Source organism: Rhopilema esculentum, chromosome 11 (assembly GCF_057945365.1).
Source record: "Rhopilema esculentum isolate cy_ngs chromosome 11, ASM5794536v1, whole genome shotgun sequence".
Lineage (NCBI taxonomy): Eukaryota > Metazoa > Cnidaria > Scyphozoa > Rhizostomeae > Rhizostomatidae > Rhopilema > Rhopilema esculentum.
In genome coordinates this window covers 6,990,941-7,016,227 of record NC_142825.1, presented here as the reverse complement: position 1 = coordinate 7,016,227, position 25,287 = coordinate 6,990,941, and the positions used below count along the sequence as shown (strand labels likewise).

Genomic DNA, 25,287 nt, shown 5'->3' with positions numbered 1-25,287 from the left:
TGGTTTCGGCGTGATCGCTGCTGTTTCATGTGATATTGGCATCCGTTGTTGACAATTTGCTATTGATGGAAACTGTTATGTTATTCAGTACGAGGTGAGTTCATGTGACCAGTTCAAGGTCAACCAATAGCATCACAGTCATGGAAATCATGACTCAGCGGATTTTGGCACTTAGGGTATACCCAGTCTATTTATCATGACTCAATGCCTTTAAACTTTCTTTATTTAATCAATATTATTGTAGAATAATTTTTTCTGGTGAAGTATCAGTTTAACTTAATTTTCAAAGAAATTGTTCAGGCATAAATGTTTTAAACTTTTTGCTTCTAACCCTTTTGAAAAACAGCTCATACATATTGTAAAATCTTAATTTGGTTTTAAAACCTTAAGCTTCTATCTTAAAAAGTTATACAGAGTCTTTTGCTTCATACTTCCGTTTTGGTAGTTTTGTGTCATCAACTTCATTCCACTGTTGCCTTCTCCCAGCATGTTTACCCCTTGTATTGCCAGTTACAGAGATTGTTTTTTGAATTCGCAAGGCATTGTTGTTGTATCCAAAGGTATAAATGTCTGGATTGTCACTTCTTCTTCCTAACTTTCGTTGTCCTCCAAAGTATTCCTCTACTGCATCTTGACACAGTTTTTCTGTCAAAACATATTCAAATCCTTGAGACAGGAGAAATTTGATGCATTCTGGAAGAGCTGCAACATCCATTTCAATTCCCTCCATGGTCTGCCAAGATATAAACATCTTATTCTTATCACCCTTAGAGAATTCTCCAGGGCGTTTTTCGATACTTTCTTTCCATGAATTCAGGTATTGAAGCATGCCTTTTTCTAGCCATTCAAATCTCAGGTCATCATTACTTGTATATGGTGCAAGAAAGGGCTTGATTTTTCTTATATGCTCCTTTTTACTGCGAACATTGAAGCAATCAAAGAAAGAATCAAACATTTCGCAATAGAGTGCAGTTCCAGCAGCATTCTCTGAGCCATAATTCTTCAAAACAAGACTTGTTGTTTTGCTGAGTACTTGAGCTGCTAGATTTACTCTCATGATTGAGAATGGGGTCAACTTTATATGGTCATAGGACAGACGTGGTAATAATTTGATGTCCCTATCTAAATCTTCAAAAAAAAGCTTGGAAATATGTTCCCATAGTAAATAGGATCCATTGTTCCACATCAATCGTGAATGCTTTCCAGTGCCTGAATGGAAAAGACAATTTCTTGCTGTCTTGATTAGATGGGGGGCATCACTGAAAAAGTAGATAAACCTGTGTCTGGCATACAAATTCACAGTGCGATAACAGATATTTTTGTTAGAGCCCCCATCCAAAGCTTTGTGCAATTTAAAAAATGATCTGTTGGAAGATGCACCATCTGCAGTGATTGCCACAAGCCAGAGATTGCATTTCATTTCTAATATGCCCACCGCTTCCCAAAAAATTGGCATTAATTGCACACTTGTGACACTTGAAGTGGCAAAATAGGCAAGGCAAAAGTTCAAGTCTTTACAAAGTCCTTTCACTATAATTGCAAGTGCATGAGTAGCCAATTCATCTGCCTTTTCGAGTGTGGCAAAGTTATGTTCTTCACAGCCAAGATCAACAAATCCAATAAGCTGCCCAGTGTGTTTATCAAAGACAAGGTTTGATTTCACTTTCATTTCATCAATCAGCACAACAACAAACCTTTCGATATCAAAATAATGATCAGTAAGCCTGATAAGCTCATCCACAACTTTCTTATCAAAACCTGTTGTGGGACGTATCCAATTTTTATAATCCCGCAGTGTTCTTCTACTTGGTAGTTTAATGACATCCCCAAATGTATTTCTTAGCTCATCATATGAAGATGCTGATTTCTGTGACATTGACAAGCAGAATTTGATAATCATGGGGTGAAATCTTGCTCCACAATTGGATGTTTTTCTCATTTTGACTTGCTGCTCCCAAAACATTTTCAGAAAAGGTGTCATCTTCTCAGATGAAGTGTCAAGAATATCAAGGAAATCTCCTTCTAAACTTTGATCAACCTGGATCGATGACTTTTCAAGCTCAACTTGCATGTCTTGAATTTGTTTTTCCAATTGTGCGCTTTTCAATCTTTGCTCTCGAAGGGGTAGCAAAACTCTGTGTGGGTTTGTTGCAGAAATAGGTGCTTTTAGTTTGGCTGGTGTGGTCAGCTGTTGATTTTTTCTGACTGCAAAACTTTCAAGAGATTTGTCTGCCTTTATGCAGCTATCACATTTAGCTGTATCAGTCAGAACAACACAGTTGATTGATCTGGTATACTCCTTACAACTAAAATGCTCATCATCTTCCATTAGAAGTGGGTCAAATTGCATTGGTACAACATGATTGACCACTTTAGAGGAAATTTCTTTGTTTGTCATACCACAGCAAATTTCATATGACTCAACCATTTTCAACAAGTTGGAAACAGTTATATTTTGCATTGATCTTCTGTTCACTTTGTAGATATGATGGTCATCAGGCAGAAGCCATCCATAAATTGAAACAGAAAAACCCAAGCTTGGATCAATTATAATTTCGTATTTGGGCAGTATGAAAGGAAATTCAAATTTCTTGATTCTTGCCATATCACAGGAGATATCAGGGGACCAAATTCCATCAAATCTTTGTGCCTTCACCCTCTGGCATAACTCATCAAAAGATTTATAAATCATGTCTTTGGATTCCTCTTCCGGTAACAAATCTCTCCCTATAGGAATGTGCCTTCGTTCTTTTTTCTCTTTCTGGAAGCTTTTTATTGGCATATTGAAACTTGGTAGAGCCCCAGGCTTCAGCCCTTTCCTCTTTGAATCAACTATAAAGGAACAAAATTAGTCACAATTTGATATTCTTTTAGACAGGCCACTATACACAATCCTGGGTCAATTCACACAATGCATAAGGTATATTTTTTATTTCAGATGTTCTGACAAAGTATCCGCAGTAAAGGAAATATCATTTTGCAAACATGCAGTGCCTTCGGAACGAAATTCATATTGAAAGGGGTGGGCTTACAGTTTTAAAATTGTTTGGGGCCTGAAAATGTACTCATGATAAAATAGACAGGCCTAGGCTCCTACACCGCTGGCTTCAAGGTTCACTCGCGATCGATCTTTCAACGATCAAGTAAATGTTTATGAAAAAGGTATACTATAGGAAAATCACAAATTTAACTAGGCTATTAGCATCAAATCGAATGCTAGATACTCACAAATTTCTATTTGCTCTGGTAGGAAATGTTTTTCACATATAAAAACTCTGTCATTTTTCACTCTTTCTTTAAAGGCCTTGTCCAGTACCCTGCTCTTCGTTATTTCGTTCAGGAGAAGTTCCCTCCATTTCTTTTTTTCGTCGTTATTTGCCGCTGGAAGTTTAAAAATTCCAATACCTTTCGTTCTACGGCTGCTTCCACAATTAAAAACTGCACAATTATCGCCGGGCATGATAGAATTGACATGATATATATCCACGATCGAAGCATACAAGAGTAGTGGCCGAAGCAGTGTGCACGGATAATGTCACGTGACTTTTAAAAGTCCTAACAATAAGATATTCTTTTGATGTTTGCCGGCTTTCCAGACCAGTGTTTTTCTATTGACTATGATTTCATGAATCTTACTTGACAAATATACAAATAAAAACTTGCGCTATCTTCAACAGTATACTTCACATGCATTTTTACGGTGAAATGCAAATTTACAAATTTTAACCACAACAGGGAAAAATAGTCGGTGCACACCAGCACACCAGACATTTTTGGTGGTGCACACCGGCACACCAGGCTTTTTGCTCGTGCACACCGGAGATCTCGTCGAAAAGTGCCACACTCTGCAGACCGGTCTCTAACAATGCTTATATGAAAACTTTTTTCCTCCACTCCTTGAAGCTAACTCCATTCATCAAAGAATCAAATTTGATCATTTTCTATTAATAACCACGAGGATATTGTGTTTCACCACTTTTTCAGGTTTCTGTTATCTCTATTTCAAAATTTGTTGAATTATACCGCGCAATAATTTTTATCATTCATTCCGCCCGCGCATTATCCAGATTTTGCCATAGATTCCGCGCACAATATTTGTTTATCTAGCCATGTTCCCCGCAAATATTCCACCATTTAAACTTGTGACTTCTGATAACAAGAAAAAACAAAGAATACAAGGTTTCTTTGAAAGCCTTTGATTCAAATACTGCGCACGATTTTGGGGGAAACGTCCGTTATCCGCAAATTTCAAAATTATTATTCTGGCGTTTCCTGCGCAGAAAAAATACTTTAGAGTCTGGGCCATAGTTACCCAGGAAAAAAAAATAGAATTGTTCTTCAGCTACAGCCACTTTATTCTGAAAAGAAAAAAAAAATTTTGAAAGGTGTAGAGTGGCGTCACCCTCTTGGTGCACTTTTTCATAATAAGGCTAATAAAAAGACTTTTACCAACGTATAAAAATAATTATAACATTTACAGCTTTCCAATTGTGTGCTTAAAACTCTTAACAATTTTGTTGTAACAAAGAAAAAATGAGGAAATTGAGGAAAAGCTAAAGTTTTGTGTAACCCAAAAGCAAAACAAAGAATTTAAGGATACTTAAAAATTGGTTCAAGGTAAGCTCTTGAAAAACTTGTCCCAAAATATGTTTCTTTGTAAAAAAGAATAAGGAACAGCCCATAACTTAAGATAAGTCGTCAGCATACTCTCCTCTGCAGAGGCTATTAGGGAGAGAGATAAGGAGGGAAAAAATGATAGGACAAAAGGAGCTGCAGAAAGAAATAAGCAAGTTGAGGAGCTGCAAGGGAGAAGGAAGAAGTGATTAGCGGCAGATGCTATTTTCCCTTTCCTCTTCTCCTCCGCCCTTCCCTTCCTGTTCCATGGAGCTTCACCATTTCTCAATCCCCATGTATTACCAGCAAGTTATTTTTGTGAGGTTTTTCAAAAGTACTAGACCCAATCTAATCTTATTTATATTTTCACAAGAGGTATTCCGATCATGCAGGTGCACCAAGAGGACCACGCCACTTTAGTCATGTTCTTTACAGCTTATATAAACAAAGAGTAAAATCAGTAGCAATTTTTAACCATATGATTGGAAGTGATCTCCTTTTAAAATCAGCAGTTTCTTTAGTGAACAAAAGATATAAGCTACTCTCATCGCTGAAGGTTATTTTAATTTCAAGATGCTTTACAATAGAAATGTGACCACTGGCCCCAAAGCAAGATCAATTGCCAATGCAATTTCCCTACAATAATTGGATTTCTGCCTTCATCAGCTTCAATTTTCTGAGCTTTTTTTATGTTTGGTGTATTACTAATCTCCCATTTTATTATAATGGGGACTGGATGAACTTTCTTGTTTGAAGAAAATTTCCAGGTTAGGTAGACAGCATGATAAACTGAACAGACATTTTATAAATAGCTAAATTTTAATCTGTTTTTGTTTGACCCATTTTGCTATACTGCAAACACTGTTATTAGAAAAACTTAATAATTCTGATTGCATTGTAAGAAAAAGAGTCTTGCTTCAGACCAGGATATTTTGGTATTTTTGTTGCCACATAATTAATTATTTAAATGGTTTTTGAAATATGTAGAGTAAAAACCCAAAACATTTAGGCAACCCTTTAAACAAAGGATTTGAAGTTTACTATAAGCATGCTTGCTATTTGTAGCCACAAAGGATTATGAATTGTATTGATTTGATGTAGATGTGTTTTATTTACTTGAAAATGATGTTTTGTGGTTTAAATGTTAACATTTTCAGGTTGCTTTATGGTTTAGAGTATGCATGTTGAAATTAATGACTATGTTTTAGATTGATTTGTAAGTATGTTCACAGACTCATTCTAGTCAATTGTCTTTAGGAAGGCAGCAAGTAAGTTATGGTAAGATGGATCAAGAATCTGAGGTTGTACCAACTGTGTTCATGGGGCCACTAAAAGACATGGAGTGCACTGCACCAATTGATGTCATCAGTGAAAGTATGAAACTTCATTAGTAACCTATTGAAATTTTCAGAAAATTTCAAGAAAAATGTTAGAGGTTTTAGAAATTGTTAACTGATTACTATTCCCAAGACTTGGTATGGTAATGGTGTGGTTAAGAGGACTTAGAACGGAGAAGTTATATAGCAGGATTACCACAGTCATAGCTGTTTTAAGTTGTTTTTCTAAAATTATTATCTTTAATAACCCGCAAATGTATTATTGATGCCAAGATTGTTGGGACAACTGCACTAAAAAAAATTTAAATTTGTTTTAAATTTGCACATAAGTTTTAAATTTGTAATATCCATTATAATATTGCTTGATATCAATACTACATGATTGTCAGTGAAACTCTAACAAGAAGTGAACACATATACACATCTAATGAAAGGTGTCAAATATTAGAGGGAAAGAAGAGAGTTTAGCAATAGCACTGATTACTTGGAGCGGTAAATAATTAAATTCTTGAGCCTGAATTTGTGTTGTTCCAACTGTTTTCGGCAAGCTATTTATGAAGGTTTGACATATATCCTTTTTTCATTTCTGCAGGAGAGGGTTTTACTTGTGATTCATGTGGAATACCTTTTTTCACATACACAAGATATGCAAAGCACAGAAATCTTCACACTGAGAGAAAGCCTTTTAGGTGCACCTACTGTGGTGAATCCTTCAGCTATGTAATTGAACTGCAAAATCACAAAGAGGAAGAACATATGTGTAAGAAGTCATTTAAGTGCCCAGACTGCCCTAAAACTTTTGCATCAAGAATGGCATTAAGTGAACACTCCTGGCGGCATACAGGTAGCTTAGCTTAACATAATCTTATATCTGTAAACTTTATAGCACATTTCTCTTGTATTAGCATAGCACGTTTTCCTATAAATAAATATAACTGCTGGTATAATCAAACATTTAATACAACAACAAACACTAATTCTTACTTGTCTTTTTTAGTTCGAAAGTGAAAAATGAGAATCATCTCATCCCCCACCTGTAATTAATTGACCAATCAATTGATTAGGACCCTTCCTGAAAACCTAGAATCATCTGTTTAGATTTTAGTTTAGAATGTGCAGGATCTTACTATTGACATGCTTTTACAAGGAGCCTTGTCAGTTAACATTCGATTTTGCAAAGTAAGCAGCACATCGCTCTATTGTTGAAATAACTGTTTTCAGTATATTTGCAACTAAATAAAACCAATTTCTCCACTTTAGGAGACAAGCTCCACCAATGTAGCATTTGCTGTAAACGATTCTCCTCAAAAGGAAACCTCAAGATTCACGCAGAGAAACATTTGTGTATGTTTGCTCTTTATTTCTTTTTTATATCATTTTCGTTTTGCACTATCAAACACAATTTTCTCGTTGTTTTTCCCATTGTTTTTGTTCATTCTTTTTTTATCCAAGTTGAATTCTCACTTCATACATTGAGCCTGCGTATTTATCAAGTAAGAAGAGAATGAAATAAGATATATGCGAGATTTCAATCAAACTTTATAGGGGCTCATAAGTTAGTACACTTAGAGTTATAAGATAAAACAAAAAAGTGTTTTTAATGTTTTCAGATATAATGACATGTCTTTATGATTTCTGATATTATGTAGAAGATCAATTTAAGCAAAGATTTTTCGAGTTAGTAATGTTTAAGGGGAAGGTGGGAGAATGTGAGATGCGTAGAGCTTCGTGCTTAATTTTGTTTCTCAGTTGCTTCATATATTTTTCGATAGATATGAAAAATTATGCCTGTGGATTATGTCCGCGTGAATTTGTGTCTTACTCCTCTTTGGAACGTCATATGTCGAAACATTCTGGATTCAAGCCTTACAAATGCAGTTTTTGCCCGTCAAGATTCTTGCAAGTTTTTCAATTAAGGAATCATGAACGAAAACATAGAGGCGATAAATCATTCAAGTGAGTTCTTGTTTTAAACGTTTTTGTTTTTGCTATCTATAAAGAAAAGTTTAAGTACCCAACGCCATTGTTATTCAATTGGCTGTTGTTGACTTGCAATTTATTTTGACCAACCAAGTTCAACAGGCAGGACATTTTTCTACTGGTCTCTTTTCAACTTTCATCATCTGTAACACGACTGTGATTAGGCTAGTAGTGTGACATGTGTAGTCTACCTCATGCTATTCTGAAATATAACGAATTTATTGCCGTTAACAATAAATGGTACGAAACAACTCAGGCCAAGGCTACCAGTTAATATGGGAGAAAGACCGTTGACTTTGTCGCTTTGTGTATAGAGAACATCTCTTGGAGAAGCGGGCCTAAAGCTTTGAACGAAAAATTTAGATAAATTAATTCACGCCGAGGCTTTTGCCCTAAAGTCTCCGTTAGAATTTTATTTTAGCTAAAAAGTGATCCTTTGCAAAATGCAGGTGAGATTTTCTATAAATAAATGAAATTAAGTTTCTAATTTTCATAATGATCATACAGTTGACTTTCCCTCTCCTGTCATGGGAGGGGATGAGGAATGTGTAAGGACTGTTTCTACCAACATCAGACGTTGATTCTTAAGCTGGTTTGAGAAAAAGGATGTACATTTAATAAACTTTCAATCTAATATTGCTTATTCTATAACTGCAACTAACGTTTTTCCAATTACTAGATGTCTGAAATGTGACAAAGCCTTCTACTCGAATTCGGCTTGTCGGAATCACCAAAAGAAGCACCATAGTATGCAAGTGGAATGTCCAAAGAATCCTGAGCAATGCAGTTCGATAGGTCAGAAAATATATTTTGAAGACTGTTTGGCAACAAACAAAGCAAAATCTACACAGATAACTTGCCCTTTTTGCAAAAAGTTGTTTAATGCTAGTTGTAATCTGACAAAACATCTTCTTCGACACGATGAGCTTAGTTTAACTGTAACTGAGGCTAAATCCTTTGCAAAAGCTCTTAAGCAATATCTTGTGCCGAATCAAACTACTGCTGGACTTCCTTTTCAAGAAGAAAGAGTTCAGTCAGAGCATGTACCTTTGAGTGAAGTCGTGTTTCTTAAAGAGCCAGTTTCAAAACAGCGAAAATTCCCCATTAAGCAAAAACAAACAGAAAGCAGTAACTTGAGAAATGAACTGAACAGATCGCGGCCATATAAGTGCCAATTCTGTGGCCGGGCTTTCAATCTGCACAAAAACCTACGACGGCATATCATCAAAAGTCACCCTGATAAGGCGAAAATGATGGGTATTTCGAACGAAATAAACAGTCAGTTAGTGAAGGGACTGAGAGAATGTCTTATGAATGACGAATCCAACATGGCGAAAACGAATTTTTCTGCAAAGAGCCAACTGTTGAAGCCAGGGTCGAGCCTGTGTAAGAATAAGAAATCCAAAAGACGTGCTGTATGTAACAAGGATGTCAGCGAAAAAGGCAAAGTTTCTAATAGTGAAAATAAGGTTCTCAAATGTTGGTTATGCCCTCAGACCTTTCTATCAGCGGCAGCAGTTGTCATTCACATGACTAATGATCATGATAATCAACAATATCAAAGTGATATATCAGAAAGCAGTGCCACAAACCCTAATGAGATTCACTCGTTTAGTGCTGCTTCGCAGCAAAAGGCCAATGCACTTGGCTCCAACAGTTATTCCTGCTTGAAATGCAAAAAGACTTTCTCTTCGCAAGCTATTTTGAGTATGCATGAGATCGCACATAAAATCTTGGCAATTGATACGGACAGTTCTGTTTCTTGTCATGATAGAAAATCTCCCCATATAGATAGTGCAGCCTCAATGTCACCTGAAAGTACTTCTAGTTTTGGGAATACTGAAAGCAATTCGTCCTTAATGAAGCCAAAAAGGCTTTGGAGTTCAAATGCATCGGTCAGAGAAGCTTCACCATTGTCGGATCAGCATTATATAAGCTTGAACCCACCTGGTGACAGTGTCCCATGTACTTCCAACATTTCAAACCATTTTTCGAATATACCTAAAGGGTTTAACAAAAAACCTTTTTATCGCCCTGATACTGAAAAAGGCTTGACCGTGAAACCCTGTGATCAAAGTCTATCTTCCATCATGGCGGCTGTTGAGGCTCTTTGTAAGGGTCCGGAGAGCTGTTCAAAACCAGAAGCAACGAACATACCTGCCTTGCAAGTAAGTAACGTGCGGTCATTGCGTCGTAACTATAATGGGAATACATTCACTCCAATCAACTCAAAGTCATCGAAATATCCTAACACCGATAACAACGCAGTAGATGACGTCATCAAATTGAGCTCTCCTGATAAAGATTTAGATAAGAGAATGCAATCGTTTGATGTTCTTTCGTTGAGTAAATCTTGCAAGGAAACGAGCTCTTCAATTTCGCAACTAAGTAAGCTGTGTGCCACTTTACTTCCAGATTATCTACCTGTTTCACAAAATCCATCGGGATGCACCCGAATGACGGTTGAAGAATTTCCCTCTAATGGAAGAAGTCATCAGCCAAGTACATTTTTGATTGATAAGCCAATGACCAATAGCAACTGTTCCGTTGCCACGTCACTTTCAAGTAGCTGCATCACGAAAAACCAAGAAACAAACCTCCAATCACGCTCCAGGGGCGTACATTTTCCCCAACGAATTACAATTGCCAATGGAGAATCACCATTGACAAGCGCTTGGAACCTTCGTGGTAGGAGTACGAATTGCTGCTCGAAAGTAGAAACTTTTAAAAATAGAAAGGAAATTGTAAATGTCCTTGCAGCTCCACCGTCCTTTTTAGAAGATAACTGTGTGGTTTCCGTGGACGATGGACGGGCGAATTTCCTCTCAACAAACGAAGGATCTAGAGATGGTTTCCCTTACTCTTTTGAAAATTGTGCTAAGAATCCAGGCAATGAAACACATGATGTAGCAGGAGAGGCATCTTATGCCATACCTTTAGAGACAAGGCCTTGGCACTCGCAACAAGAGGCCACAGGCCTACAATTTAACATGGAGATGCAGCCTTCTATTTCTTGCCAATCGTTGTACAATAACCAACCAAAGACGCTGCAGAAAGCCATACACTACGCCGGAACAAAACCTTCGCCGTCAGATGTTTCAAAATTAAGTACTTCTGTTGGCTCAAAACTAATCACTTCTGTCAATGATTCACAGAACCGGAGAGTCATTTCATTAATTCAAAGTGACTTGTCACTGGATGATCCAATCATGAATATCCATGATAAATGCTTTCCATTGGAGAGAAGGGTTCAAGGAGTGAAAGGGTGTGCTCTATCGGTTGCGCAAGATAGAACTTCGGGAATGATATTTTCAGTCTCAGACCCAGACATTCCCTCTACCAATGATCCAAATCGTAGAGTCTCTGTTCATGTCCCACCTGTTGTAAGCACGAGCCAAAAACCACCAGAGGGATTTAAAATCGGGTACACATTGGCTTATGTGCCAGTACTAATTCCAGATAATGGGACACAAATAGAGACATTCCTTCCGACAACCAGAGACGGATATAAATATAAAGACTGATAATAGTGGACAAACGGCTCATGGTTTGAACTAATATGACTAGAGCACGTGATTATAGAACAGAAATTTTGACTATTTAGTGACATTGCTATTTTATTTGATTGAAGTTTCGAAAACGCCTGATAAGCTTTGATAAGAATAAATAAAAATACACGTGTTTATAAGAAAGTTGCTCTCAAATCGGCTTCTCTAAAACTTAAGAAAGAGGCACTTGGCTTCTTAAGAAAGAGGTCCTCGGCTCTTCTAAAACTTGAGAAATTGGTTATCGGCTTCTGTAAAACTTTCAAATGTTCGGTATTGGATTTTTCAAAACTTTCCACCAATAAAGGTTTTAGAAATTGCTTTTGTCAAATGGTAAATCGTAAAGAATACAAAAAAATAATTCGCGGCATAAATGACTAGCATAAAGCAATCGTTATGCAAGAGTTATGCATGCAAGTCTCAATAAACACCTTTTCATTGAGGTGCATTACTGCTTTTTCTATTTATGTGAGCTTTTTTACTGCATGAATTATTTTCTTTTTCCAGTTGCTTACAGATAATATTGTCTTGACTTTGTCATAACTACTTTGCAAATACACGGAATGTTACATCTCTGCGCATAATTCTAGACTGCACTGCAAGTAGTAAAACAGCGCAAGTTTGCCAAGAACAATTCAAAAATATTAGATTTGAAACCATGAAATAGCTAAGAATGCTTTATAATTAGAGTGATTCTAAACTTTCTAATAAAAAGGTGTATTTTCATCTGAATAAATCGACTCTAAGTCGATTCATTGTACTTTTGAATCACACAGGATAAATATTTTCTTCCATTTAAGACATCAGGTTTTCAAAGACTATATTCTAAATGTTTTTCTAAGATAAAGAAGATCTGGTCCTTGTGCTTAGATGTTTGATTTTCGTATTCTGGATTGCTACACTTTCGATGTGTTGGACCCTAACCCTCATTTCCGATAACTTATTTACCTAGCAACACTCATTGATCTGTTTGCATCTTGGTTAGAATGTTTGCATTGGTTTTAGTTCATTTGCTTCTGTGTTGCTGCGCATTGTATGCCTTTAGCTGTGTTCCGGCCTATGCGACGTGTTGAGGCTCACTTGTAAGTCCTTTGAAAAGATTATTCGTAATGGAAGTTTTTCTATGCCCTGTTTGGCTTACTTTTAAATGTGGATTTCCCGATTTATGTTTACAGCAAACCTTGCTCTTTTTGTTAAGATTTCATTTTCCTGATTTCTGCAGTTTCTGTATTCTTCTCCTTGGAGAGCTTTTAATCTTCAAAATGACTGCGCTGCAGGATTTGTATGAATGAAAAATTGTATTTGCCTTTAATAGCTTTTGACAGCTTTGGTCAAAAAAGGCGTATTTTTAAAGTAATAGTAGCAAGTTTAGTTCAGTCCCTTTTTTTATTTTATGCAGGGCGTCGCCTCTGTACGTTAAAACCAGTTTTTGCTCTTCCATTCATGATTCTTTAGAAAACAAAGAAGACTAGGCGGACTTTCGCGTGGGCTCTTAATTCTTTTTGCTTCTTTGGCATTCCTCGGCTTCTTTAACCGTATGACTTTCATATTTTCTGGACCCTGGTTTATTTTAAGCTTCTGGGTTTTAATACTCAGTCCGCTGGCCTAATTTTGTGACTAAGCTACGTGACGTCTTGAAGTGTTCTGGTATTTGTTCTACCTGATTATTTTTTATTTGCTTCTGTTGTTCTTTCTACAGCACCTACTCATCGTTAAGTATGGTAGGTATGCCTAGCCATCCTTTGAAAACCATCAATGACACGATCGCAGAAAATATGATGCAGTGTCATCATGGTCATTACTATGATGCAATGCAGTACTATTTTCTATTCAGTCCTCTTCATTTATTATCCGTTGTCTAGATCCTTATCTTACCTCGTATTTCCTTCTTCTCTTTTCCTTGTCACCCTCCCTTCCCATTCACCCCTGTTTCACTCCTTATTATGAGAAAACAAAGACGTTTGACATTTCTAAGCACCAAATTTGACTACCATTGTGAAGGCGATGCGATTTAGACGGGTCTCTTTTATCTACCAAGCCAATTGCTCTAAGTGACAAATCCCTCACGTTTTTATTTTTCTGCTATGTATCTTTGTCTTAGAGTTTTTACCATTAATAACTGTTTTAAATAAACAGTAAATGCTCATGTCATTTGCATAATGAGAAAGTGACGTCATTTAGGAATTGATGCACGTTGATTTTCCTCTTACTATCTGCAAGAAAAAGACGCTATTTTTTGGCATAGATGCTTGCAAACATTCAGGACAAAGATCTTTGCTCGAAAGTTCGGATGCAGAGGAATAGTTCCCTGTTGCTTAGTTATTTTGATATAATGAATTGGTGCATTAACTCTTCACGGGAAACCGGATGTTTTGTCCAAATTATTTTTTCATTACTGTGTGGAATCGAAACTCCTGGAAATAGCTGTTTTAACTCAAAATTTTGCTGGAAACAACCACTATAATCTTTATCACAGAAAAGAGATTATCCCTATTCTGTCTCTTGTGTGATAGCAAACAAGGACGTGCTGCATGGCTCTGCTACCTCCCAGAAGCTAAACTATTCCAAACGTGCTCTGATGAACAGGCCAACATAGGCAATATCGTACATTGCAACAAAGAAGATTAGAAGACATCTAAGTTTTATCTATTTGCTATTGAGTGAGTTAGGCCTGGATCAAACGTCGCATTTTACATGTGTCGAATATAATTGGTGAATTAAGTGCATGTAAAATGCGACGTTTGACCACAATTTTAGTCGACTACAATTTTAGTGCGACTTCAATTCAAACCTCCGAGATTTACTGGTTCGTGCCAAAACAAAAAGTGCCACACCCAGTGATCCAATAGGTTTTTACAAATGCCACCCGCGACGGAACTGTTTAACATGCATGCCAACATAACACAGACGGGACTACAACATTTAACTTTTCTAACACTGACAAAGCTACGACATAAAACAACGACTGGACTGCAACTCCACCAACGAACACCGACGAGACATAATCAACAAAAAAGAAGACAAGTCTGGAGTTGCAGAACATTTCTGCAGCCCAGCACACCATCAACGACCTTGCCATCACACCAGTACTTAGACCTAATGACAAACGAGAGAGTGTTCGTCGAGCTAAGGAGCAATATCTCATTGGCCTGGCGAACACCCTCACCCCCAACGGCATGAACAGAACCACCGACCGTTAACTTTACAAAACAACTAATCACCTATCAAGCCGCCCTCACAACCCACACCATATTTCCCCTACCATTATAATCATCATCACCACCATTACTATCATCAACATTCCATTATTTTCAGTTCCATCACAATTATTATTATTATTATTTTTGTTTTTTTATATTCATATTCATAGCCATCATTATCATCCCATTGCATCAATCTCCATAGCACCACCCACATCCCCTCACATCACCCACCACCCTTCCCTCCCCCACTTCCATCATCCCATGTTTTCTCCACTGCGCTGCATTCACACCATTCAACATCCACCAATCCGGCATCACCATCTCACATTTCGAATTCATTCACTCGCTCGTTTCATTTACTCTGATGAAGCCCTATATGCCGGGGCGAAATATTAGTATTCCTTAAATTTAATTTATTTTGAAAACTTTTTCTCGTTACATTGGATTCTCGACGACGTATTGCTTTGTTCCTGAATATCAATTAAAACGTCGCGTTTTACATGTGTCGAATACAATACATAATTAAATTCATCATTAGAATAATCAATACTCCAAAGTTGATTGTCCTTGCCAATTTAGTTTTTGAAAACCTTCACGTTGGCCGATATTTGCAATTCATGCCCAAAGTGCACAAAATACACTCCGTCGAAAATGACGACGCCGTGGGTTGGATCGAAAATGACGACGCCGATGCGTTACCTACTGAATGTTCTTTGAAAGATATATTTTAAATGTTTATTCTAAATGTCTGTTTGAATCTCTTTTCACTGTTCTCTTCCCACACCATCTTAAAACAGCCTGTATTTGCCCTTGAAAGTCTTCTGCAAGATGTGTTCTTGTGCTGGGGCGGTAAAAGGATCATGATACAAATTTTAAATAAAACACGTCTTCTTACAATCGCAATATAGTGCTTGTTCTTTCATTTTCCGTCTATCTTTTGATAATATGCAATTACATGGCCCTGTATACATTATTGAGGCCCTTTAAGGGGGATGGCATTATTTCATATTTCATGATGATATCTTGCAATTAATACATATTTCAAAATTAACAAAGCAAAGTATTTCGAAATTGTCGAATGTTCCATTCTGCCTTTAGGTGTCACGAAAAGTTGGACCGGCTCACATAGAAAATTGACCGAGTCTTCAAAACCAATCTTTGCAGCTACGAATATTGAAAATGTATAAAGAATAGGTGCATAAAAAATCAAATGGATTTCGTACTTGGGTAAAAATATAGAATTCATTCTCTTTGAATTGTGGAATCATTTGGTACTTTACAGGGGAATCTAAAGACACTAGATGAAAGATCTATCTTTGTATTGCTCAACTTATTTTTTGGGAACAACTAAAAAAGAAACTCGAAAAACATACATGTACCAAAACTGATAGTCTTAAGTCTTTTGCGTGGAGGGTACAACCTGAAGGGGCCAGTTTTCTACATATGCCTGGATAAGACAATGAACTTGGAGGATTTTTGAACTTTGGATTTTAGGACATCTTATTTGACTCTACTAACCACCAAGAGCCCTAACAACCAGTAAATTCAGTTGTTTGATGGATTTTTCATACTACAGTCATACTGTTATTTCTAGCCACTTGCAGTCTTAGGTGCATTCAATAGAAAGAAATAATGCTAAAATAATGCTAATGCGAAGCTAAAGCTAAGTGAAATCAACTCTTACGATGTTGTCAAGAAGAAATCGTAATAAATGCTGCAGATTGACTACATGATTCTACAGAATAGATATAGACAGGGAATTTTGCATAACCATCTACCAACCAGCCCAACCGAAATTTTTAAGGTTTAAATCATTAGGCTTTGGGAACCTTCTGGGAGAAGACCGGAAGTTATGTCCACGTTACAAGCTTTTTGATGGTATCATCAGATTTGAAAAATTCGAATGTCGCAATTTTGCTGACCGTGCATTTTTCATGCTTTCAGTAAATCGACTTCTGGTCAATTACCAGAATGTTTGCAAGGCTTAAAATAATCAGTGGTGGCCTTTATTTTTATGATTTAAACTTCCATCGAGTTTGAAAATAAAACAGTTGGAGTGGACCAAAGTCCCTTTGCGGTTGCGTGTTTGTGGCTTTTCATAATATTGCCTTATTATTTGATATTTTTAAATAACTTATAAGCACTTTTAGCATTACCTATTGGCGCCATACTGAATTCAAAGGTATGGTCAGAAACAAGATTTTCAAGCTAAGAATAACTTTTCGGTGAACATGTTAGCTCTAGATAAAAAAATTGAAGAACGAACAATATCTTTCTGAGTATTATTATCAGCAAATCAATCCTGCATCTTAAATGGCTTACAAAACAGTGGTTAAGTGGTCTTAGGAAGAATTCCTAGTAAGTATATGCGGAACAAGCAATATATAAAAAACTTGTTTATGATATTGTTTGATGTTCTCGTCTATTTCGATGAGATAACGTAAGCCAAAGTATTTGCGGTAGATTTTATGCTATTGGTATTTTTCCTATAAAGTATGAAAAGCCTTTTAAACCCCTAGAAAGATTAAAAAGATTAGAAGAACAACACAGGTGTAATATGGTTGGTATCTTAACAGGTCTACAGATCAATAGTCACTTGAGTCAAAGCTTAAGATCAATAGTATTGATGCTTGAGATCAAATATCTTCAAGTATTTGTAATTACAAATGTGCATTTTTTTCCTCTCTATGTTATGGCCCCGGGGTAGAGAAAGTTAATTACAGTTACTTGTTAGGTAACTATTTAGAATGTATGAAAAGTCAATGCTGTTATCAAGTATATATTTCTAACACAACATTTAAAGAGTTATTCATTTATTTTGTTGTTTCATATTTCTTACTGGGAACCAAAGCTATTTCATATTTCAAGACTTATAAACCTAAATATTTATATTTGCATTCTGGAGATCTCAATTATTTCATATTTCAAACACCCCTTATAGGGCCTCATTATTTGTTGGCGCAATTTTGCCACGGATTTCAACAAGATAAACACAAAGTTAATGGGAACAAATTCTGGGAGAGCTAAATACTTATGAAAGTTTTTAAGAAACTGTTATCTAGATGACAGTCAACGAATTAGAAGTGTTTTAAACAATCTGAGGGAAGACGTAACGAAGCTAGTTGTTGTATCAGTTCCATACTGTGCAAATTGGGCGCCCTTTACGCATGGCTAGATTCTATGGTTTCTCACTAGTCTCGATTCTGCGCACCTTGTCAAAAAGCAATGATATAGAAGCGCGACGTTTGATCCAGGCCTTATATATGCTCCAACGAATCAAGTTCAACTCGTGTTTGAAATGAAAGTATATGCTGCCAGATATTCCCAAGGCAGTTTGCAATCATAGTGTATTAGGTAAATAGCCTATATTGGTAAATAGCTTTTGCTATCAATATTGAATACCTTTAAATTTAATTATGTCTACTGATTTTGCACGAGATAAGATAGATTTGGACAGTTATTTTCCTCATAACTGAGGCTTGACTCAGGAAAAATATTGCCCCATGATTACATAACCATATCAGCAGGCAGTTTCTAGAATGTCGTAAATTAGTAACACCGCAGCGCGACGAGAATGAACAACAACACACGTAAATCAGGTTCTAGAATACTTTTGAGAAAGTTTTAAATTCCAACAAAGCATTGTTTTTAAGTTGTTGTTGTTCGTGAGGGTTTTTGTTCAACTTAAACTTATATAACATTTCACACGTGAAATGTGTGTTGCTATTACTCAAATTCTTACGAACATTTCAGTGATAAATTTACATAATTATTTTTACCTTCATTAACGACTAAATTAAGGCACACGAAATTCTGATGAAATCTCGACCAAAATGCTATTTATGGCACTTTCTTAGCATTTCCTTTTAAAACTGTATTTTTCATAATTATCGATTTTTAAAAATGGCTTTGAAAAAGCAAACATTTTACAACACATTTTACACGTCTGACACTCCTCAGAGCCTAAAACGTCAGAATAAGGGTCTGAAAGAACACGATGAAAAATATATATCCAGTTGTAGATCGAAATAGGCCAATCAGAAGACCAATATAGTTGACCAATCAGTGCCGCGTGTCTAAAGGTAAATTACCACTGGAGTCCAAGAGAGAAAACGAACTCCTTGTGTCTACACAATGGCGGCTTTTTCGTTTGTATGTAGATGGATTCCAAAACTGCTAGATAGAAGGACGACCGGGGTCTGCCAATTATCCGAATGACATTTTCAAAACAAAACCATTTTAAAGGTGAGATTTATAGAACAAAGACTGTGGGAAATGTTACCTAATGTGCCAAAAATTGAAGAAACACTGCTAAATTGAAAAACAGAGCGTCTTTTCATGTCCGATTCTCCTTCTCCATCTCCGTGAAACTTCTTCAGAATATAGGAAAATACTTTTCTAATGAAAATCTGAATTTTGTTGATTAACATTGAACCTTGTTTAAGATACAGGAGAATTTACAAATCTTGAAAATGTAGGTCGTCATTGTATTTGTTCCCGCTTTTGCCCTATTTGACTCATGGGGTCACGAACTACGAGATGGTCTATGCGACCTTTTCGTAACCCCTTATGATCACTTCTTCATTCTCTCCATTTTCGATTTTCATTTTTATCCTTCTAGTTTACCTCGATCTTTTTGAGAATTTCTAACAACCGACTCAAATGATACGACGAACAGCCCTTTAACAGTCAGCTAAGCAAGCTTTATGCTTCTATCTGCTATAGCTGCTTCACTAAAGAAATCTTGATAGCTATTGGGACTTGCCCACCTTGTCCCCTTCCCCTTGTATCTATGGTCCGACCGTATTTGGACCTTAAAATGATGAAAACATTAAGTTTGTGTAAATCATTTTTGAACGTAAAATTGTTACAATTCTGTTTATGAGAGTTTTACTTGATTTGCCTGACTTGACGCCATAAAAAACTGACGATCTCGTCTAAAAATTTTAATGTGCTGACCAATAATGATTTTGCAATAATGAAATTAAATTCTTTGGTACTACCAACATCCGTCGGAAAACTGCTATCGAGCATTGCCAGAGTATAACATTAGACATAAGATTAACAGATACAATTTGCAATCGGTTTCAAAAGCATTTGTTTTACGCTAAAACATTAACTTTTTCTAAAAGCTGACATTAATACAAGCAAGAGATACATACATCTTATAGCATTATCTACATTGATTTACTTACAAGTCAACAAGTCAATGAGGTCCCAAAATAAATATAAATACGGAAGCTCTATTGTTGGAATAAAATTGATCTGTTAAACAGCATTTGCTAGCTAAGTAAAGTTATCATTAACTAAAGCTGGCTAGTAAGTACTATAATGAATATATAAGACTGTGGTCTTAAAATCTTGGTGATAAGGTATTTTCCGTCATTTAATTAGCACTCACAAATACCATCCCATTTGGATGAGAGAACATATGCCTGCCATGTTCATCATCGACACACCTGTCCTTCACCATTTCGTAAATACTTTTCTTCAAATCGTCATTTAGAGCCTCGTAGTTAGTCTGGAGGAAAAACGTGACGACATCATTTGCTGTAGAACTGCCATTCTGCTTTATGAAGTCAGTGACGTCAAGTGTGCTCGGGGCCTCTGAAAGCTCAAAATTGATGCCGTTGTTGAGAAGCGCATCTGCAATGTATTTGGTTGTAACAAAATGGTCATTAATTGGTCGATTATCCATTGAAACATTTCGCCTGAGGTGAAGGTACAATTCATGTCCTCCTCTTTCTGTCTGATTAAAGATGATCAACTTTCCACTAGGTTTTAGGTATGAAACTGCCTTGATCATGATTTGCACCGGATTGTCCACGCAGTACATTGAATGTGACATTAATATCAAATCAAATTTCTTCTCTGTTTTGTACGTCTCATCAAAATAACTAGGATCAATTTCCAAGTCAACTTCACCCCAAGAAGCGACGGTTGCTTGCAATTGATTCCGATGTGCAATATTCGGCTCAATTGCCAAAAACATCTTCACTTTCAGGTCACATTGCTGTATGAGGTTGTCTTCTATGCAACCAGTTCCAGCTCCAATGCTCATTAAATCGATCTTGCGCCCATTCAAGCCATCGATGACAGGTTTCATCATCTTCGGTATCTCTTCATACTCTGTCGACCCGGCAACAAAAGTTGCAAATGCTTTGGCATACTCCTCTTCGGTTAATGGTTTGCAAGTTTCTTTCATGAGGACCATTTTCTATGGAAGGTAGAAAACTGTTATGCCAGGAAGTAAATAAAGAAGTTTAGCATATTGCTTTGTAGAGTCAGAATCAGAAACGTAAAAACGTGTTGCTTTAAGGGCTGAGGTTTAATGTAGTGCGTACATGACTGAATCATTTCCCGATCGTTATAGATCTAATTATATATTGACTGGAAATATATACCTATACTCTTAAAAACATGAAGAGACCAGGTAGTGATCGATAATCTTCGTTTGCTGCAATTTCTATTTTCTGTCTTACACACGAGATAGACAGAGTATAAAAAGGCATGGACATCTCTTGTATTCGTGGGTTGCTCGTTTCGCACCATCGCATAAAGTTTCCAGAATGCTGGACTGATAAATATGCTAAAAATGCAAGCAGAGATGGGCACTACCGCATCTTTTTATCTCCAACTGCAAACTGATCGATTTTACAAATTTCTCAAAAAATCCTTGATTTTGCCATATATCCTTCTATATAGAATAATACATTTTGTTAACTTATTTGGTTATTTGATAAAAATGCAACACCAAAATGGGCAATATCGTTAGTTTTTAGAGCTCGGCACGGGACAGGACAAGATTCTTCGGACTTAGTCATTTTATCTCCTCAATATTGATTGAAATGAGTTAAATAACCGCCAGTAATTACCATAACGTCAACCTTTTAATGAAACGAAGTACTGATATCACCAGATTATTTCTTAGAATTGGCAGAAAGCTTAATCTGGGTTCTTTGCACACCTTTTAAAGAGCACTTCCGCAAAAAATTATCTAAGGTATCACTCCAGGGACATATTGGAGGAACATATCACATCAGAAAGACATGTTGGAAGGACATAGCAGAGAGACATATCAGAAGGACATATCAGAAGGACATATCAGAAGGACATATCAGAAGGACATATCAGAAGGACATATCAGAAAAGCATGTTGGAAGGATATTGGATGAAGGACATGTCAGAAAAGCGAATGTCTAAGAAGTCAGACATTATCAATGTGTTAAACATCCTTTCCTTCTTGCATGTGCCAAGAACATCTATTTTAGTAAACATTAGATTATTATGAAGTTTTCTTCAGTACGAAAAGGGAAAATTTCCCTTTGCGAAAGAATGTCAAATTAAAGACGAAACTGCACTCTTTTGCACCTGAACCAGTAAGTAAGCATTAGAGTTGGAAAATATGCCATTTTCAGTGAAAAATATTTAGATTTCTAAAAAAATCTGCCAAGTTTTTTGGTCAACCCAAACACGGCAACATTACTAAATTGTCTACGGGAATACCCTTTTCAGTATTTTTTCATATCACTGGAATACAAGTTGTTTGATAATCTCAAATTCCGAAGAATAATTAGAAATACAGTAGGAAATTGGAACCTACGTAAAGGTTGTCTCTCATTCCATCGCTTCTGAACTTCAGAAGAATTGTCCAGAGTGAATCGTTATAAAATCAGCTTTGAAACTGACTTATACATTCACTTTGAGTTTTAGCGAATTCTTATAATTTTTGTGAAGAATACGTTTCAATAAATACATCAGCGAATGAAAATTTTACCGCCTTGGGTATGCTCGTTGAAGCAGGGCCGCACCACTGGGGGGGGGGCGGGTGGCCATGGGCTCCCCACTTTTTTGCAAAGCAAGTGGTTTTAAAACTGCAATAAACAGGGTAAGAAGCCTTGCCCCCCCCACTTTAAAATTCGTGGCGCGGGCCCTGTGAAGATAATTTATTCTGGACAGGTCATATGTGTCATGAAAATAAAAGTGTTGTTCAATATCTATTCAAAAAATATATCAGTAAAATTATTTTCAGGCAAACCTAAGTTTCCTGTATCTTGTTCAAAGACAGGTGTAAGGTTTTCAGACTTTTATTTCAGGACAGGGTCAAAAAAATTTTAGCAAGCAAGCCCCCACCATTTTTGTCCAAGGTAAACCCGCTGGATCTTACTGGCTGAATCTAAAGGATACAAGATTAACTAAAGGCTAACATATTAAGAGAGTGGTCTAAAAGTATGTAAAGTACAGAGGCGGAGCCTAATAAAAATTGGATTTTTCTAATGAGATAAAGTGTGTTGATTCAGATTTGGTATGGAATATTTTGTTATCTATTAAAAGCTTAAGACATCATCAACAATACTGTGATTTCAGTCAGCATTGTAACTAAACTCAGCTGATGTATCGAGATCTGCCTCTGATGATGCCTCGTTCAGCATTGGCTTCGTTTTCTCTTTTCTTCTTCGGAAAATCTATAAATACTCTATAATGAACTCTTGCTTTGATTCGTTGTCTTTATGTCTTCGTACAGTTTCTACATATTTTTCATTATTTTATCTTTCATTAATAAATGATGGCACCACAAATAACATTTCCATTTTGCAGAGATCTGAATTTTGTTTAACTTGGTACCTTGCTACAACCTCTAATATTTTACCTGTAATTTTCTCCAATCGCTGATTTCTTAAACATCTAATGATCTTTGTTTAACATATTAGAAGTCTCCTAGATCTCTTTTTCTGAAAACCTTTTCTCAGATTTGAAAAGGTGGGTGAGTTCTGATAGTATAGAGGAAAATGAGTTTAATGAAGTAATATATTGCGTTATCAAACACATCTGTGTGTACGGATTATCAAGCAAGATGCAAATGTATTTAATACAAATTGTTTTGATAAACATATTTCATAAAAAGTATTGTTAGGACTGGCCACGGTAACCTCATATTCTGATCGAACTGTCGTGAAGTCCTTGATAAATGGAATATCTAAGGTTTTTCAAATTCTTGTATAGTACTCAAGGTACATATGAAAATTCTTGAAGTCTTGATGGCTTACAAAATGTTGTGTTAAAAATTATAGATATTCTCAAACCATGCATATAACACATAATAAAACTGATCGATTTTTTGGCCATCAGTGAGTTTATTTCATTCCTGCGAAAAATGTACAATGGTACAGCTATCTTACTGGCTGACTCTACATCTAAAAAAGTACAAGATAGAGGAAAACTATATAGCAAGGAAAAAATGTGTTTAAATAGATCGAAGCGATTAAAATAGGATTTATTTTAGATTGTAGATATTGAATTGTAATTAGGATAATTTGTTTTTTTAAATAATTTCTGTAAGTATTTTAAGTGTAGGGCCCCTTGAAAATCAGCATTGCTGAAGGGCTACCCTCCTTAAACATTTGAAATGAAATTAAATGAAATGAAATGAAATTGACCAATCGCTAATTAAAATATAGGTGTTTAACCTTTTTACGACCAACGTTCCCCAGAGCACTCATTTTTCGAATTTCCTCCCAAAGATGTTCTATTTTTTCTAAGATCAGGACTTTTTCAAAACTGACATCTAAATTCGAAGGTCATGCACCGATAGTGTATCTTCAAGCACCGCGGAGCGTTGAGAAAAGTTGGGGGGTCTAGAAACGTGTGGGGGCAAAATAGAATACATAAAACGGAGCTTTATTGGCGGTTCACTTCGTAATATTTTGCATCCGTGGTGCCTGATCTTGCGGATTGACTTTAAATTGAAATAATTCAATTGAATAAACAACTTATCAGATAAGTACGATCTCGTAATCAAAACTTTTTCGTCAAGTTAAAACTGACTAATAAACAGGATATTGCAAATTTCCCCCACCAAAGCAAGGAAGGGAGAACTAACAAGTCACGTAGTTACAAGAATTGGTGTCAATTAGCTCTTCTAGAAAGATTTTGTGTTCCTTGGAGTTTTTGATTAAACCTAAACTTTATGTTTCTAGGGCGTAAATTTGTGCGCGAAATAGATCTGAGGGCAAAACTGCTTCAGTGAGCTCTATAAATTTAGCAAACATCGGGATTTAAGTATTATGGCGACGATGAAAACGCGAATCGTATATGACGAAGATTTGTACGCTGCGTTGTTTAAATCGAACTCAAGAAAAGTTCGCTCAGTAATAAAATGGTTTCTGTTTTGATATGAATTCAAAGCATTGTTTAGGGGATCTTGTAAGCAAATGATAAAAGTATATTAACTACCCACAACAACAGTTACAACTCTGAATTGTCTTCGGGAGTGCGAATTCCCACTTTAACTATAGAGAAACGTCTTACGCGGTACTGGAAAGGGTGTAAAATTCAACAAACCTTATTTTCAAGTTGATGGAAAGGGAACTTGATTTCGTTTTGCTTGCTCTTTGCTGAAGTGTTTTGCTGAAGGCCTTTCCGCTGTAGTGGTTAGGCACGCCACCAATACTTCTGTTCTTACGCTTGACGACTGTCGATGGTACTGCGTTTCACCCTCTTATCGCGGACTTTTATATTCGTCAGCAACAAAAACTGACTTGTACCCTGTCGCTGCTTCATTCTGCAACTCTATTGGTTATTTCTCGTATGAATGCATTCCACACTCAA

At 36.3% G+C, this 25,287-nt stretch overlaps 3 protein-coding genes across 3 annotated transcripts in view; 1 reads left to right on the top strand and 2 right to left on the bottom strand.

Moving 5' to 3' along the window:
* Positions 1-20,198, top strand: part of LOC135694209 (uncharacterized) — a 22,601-nt gene extending 2,403 nt beyond the window's left edge. The window contains exons 2-6 of the mRNA XM_065212908.2: positions 5,872-5,988; positions 6,544-6,795; positions 7,212-7,295; positions 7,724-7,907; positions 8,611-20,198. Of these exons, the coding sequence (XP_065068980.2) occupies positions 5,898-5,988; positions 6,544-6,795; positions 7,212-7,295; positions 7,724-7,907; positions 8,611-11,455 (3,456 nt within the window). The 5' untranslated portion in view covers positions 5,872-5,897 and the 3' untranslated portion in view covers positions 11,456-20,198. The remainder of the gene's footprint in view (positions 1-5,871; positions 5,989-6,543; positions 6,796-7,211; positions 7,296-7,723; positions 7,908-8,610) is intronic.
* LOC148958963 (uncharacterized) lies at positions 407-3,618 on the bottom strand. Its single transcript, XM_089111659.1, has 2 exons — positions 3,229-3,618; positions 407-2,832 (listed from the first exon to the last, which is right to left on the bottom strand). Exons 1-2 carry the CDS (start codon positions 3,458-3,460, stop codon positions 407-409), a joined length of 2,658 nt encoding a protein of 885 aa, XP_088967785.1. The 5' UTR covers positions 3,461-3,618.
* Positions 19,749-25,287, bottom strand: LOC135694213 (carnosine N-methyltransferase 2). The gene is made up of 2 exons (XM_065212913.2): positions 25,021-25,287; positions 19,749-20,896 (listed from the first exon to the last, which is right to left on the bottom strand). The coding sequence occupies exon 2, from the start codon at positions 20,891-20,893 to the stop codon at positions 20,066-20,068; it is 828 nt and encodes a 275-aa protein (XP_065068985.1). The 5' UTR covers positions 20,894-20,896; positions 25,021-25,287; the 3' UTR covers positions 19,749-20,065.

What these genes read in the sequence shown, in the direction of transcription:
- LOC135694213 (XM_065212913.2), bottom strand. Translation starts at nt 20,893, where the DNA reads ATGGTCCTCATGAAAGAAACTTGCAAACCATTAACCGAAGAGGAGTAT.
- LOC148958963 (XM_089111659.1), bottom strand. Translation starts at nt 3,460, where the DNA reads ATGCCCGGCGATAATTGTGCAGTTTTTAATTGTGGAAGCAGCCGTAGA. An exon ending in ACCAGAGCAAATAGAAATTT is followed by an intron (nt 2,833 to 3,228) that starts GTGAGTATCTAG and finishes GTTCCTTTATAG; the next exon opens with TTGATTCAAAGAGGAAAGGG.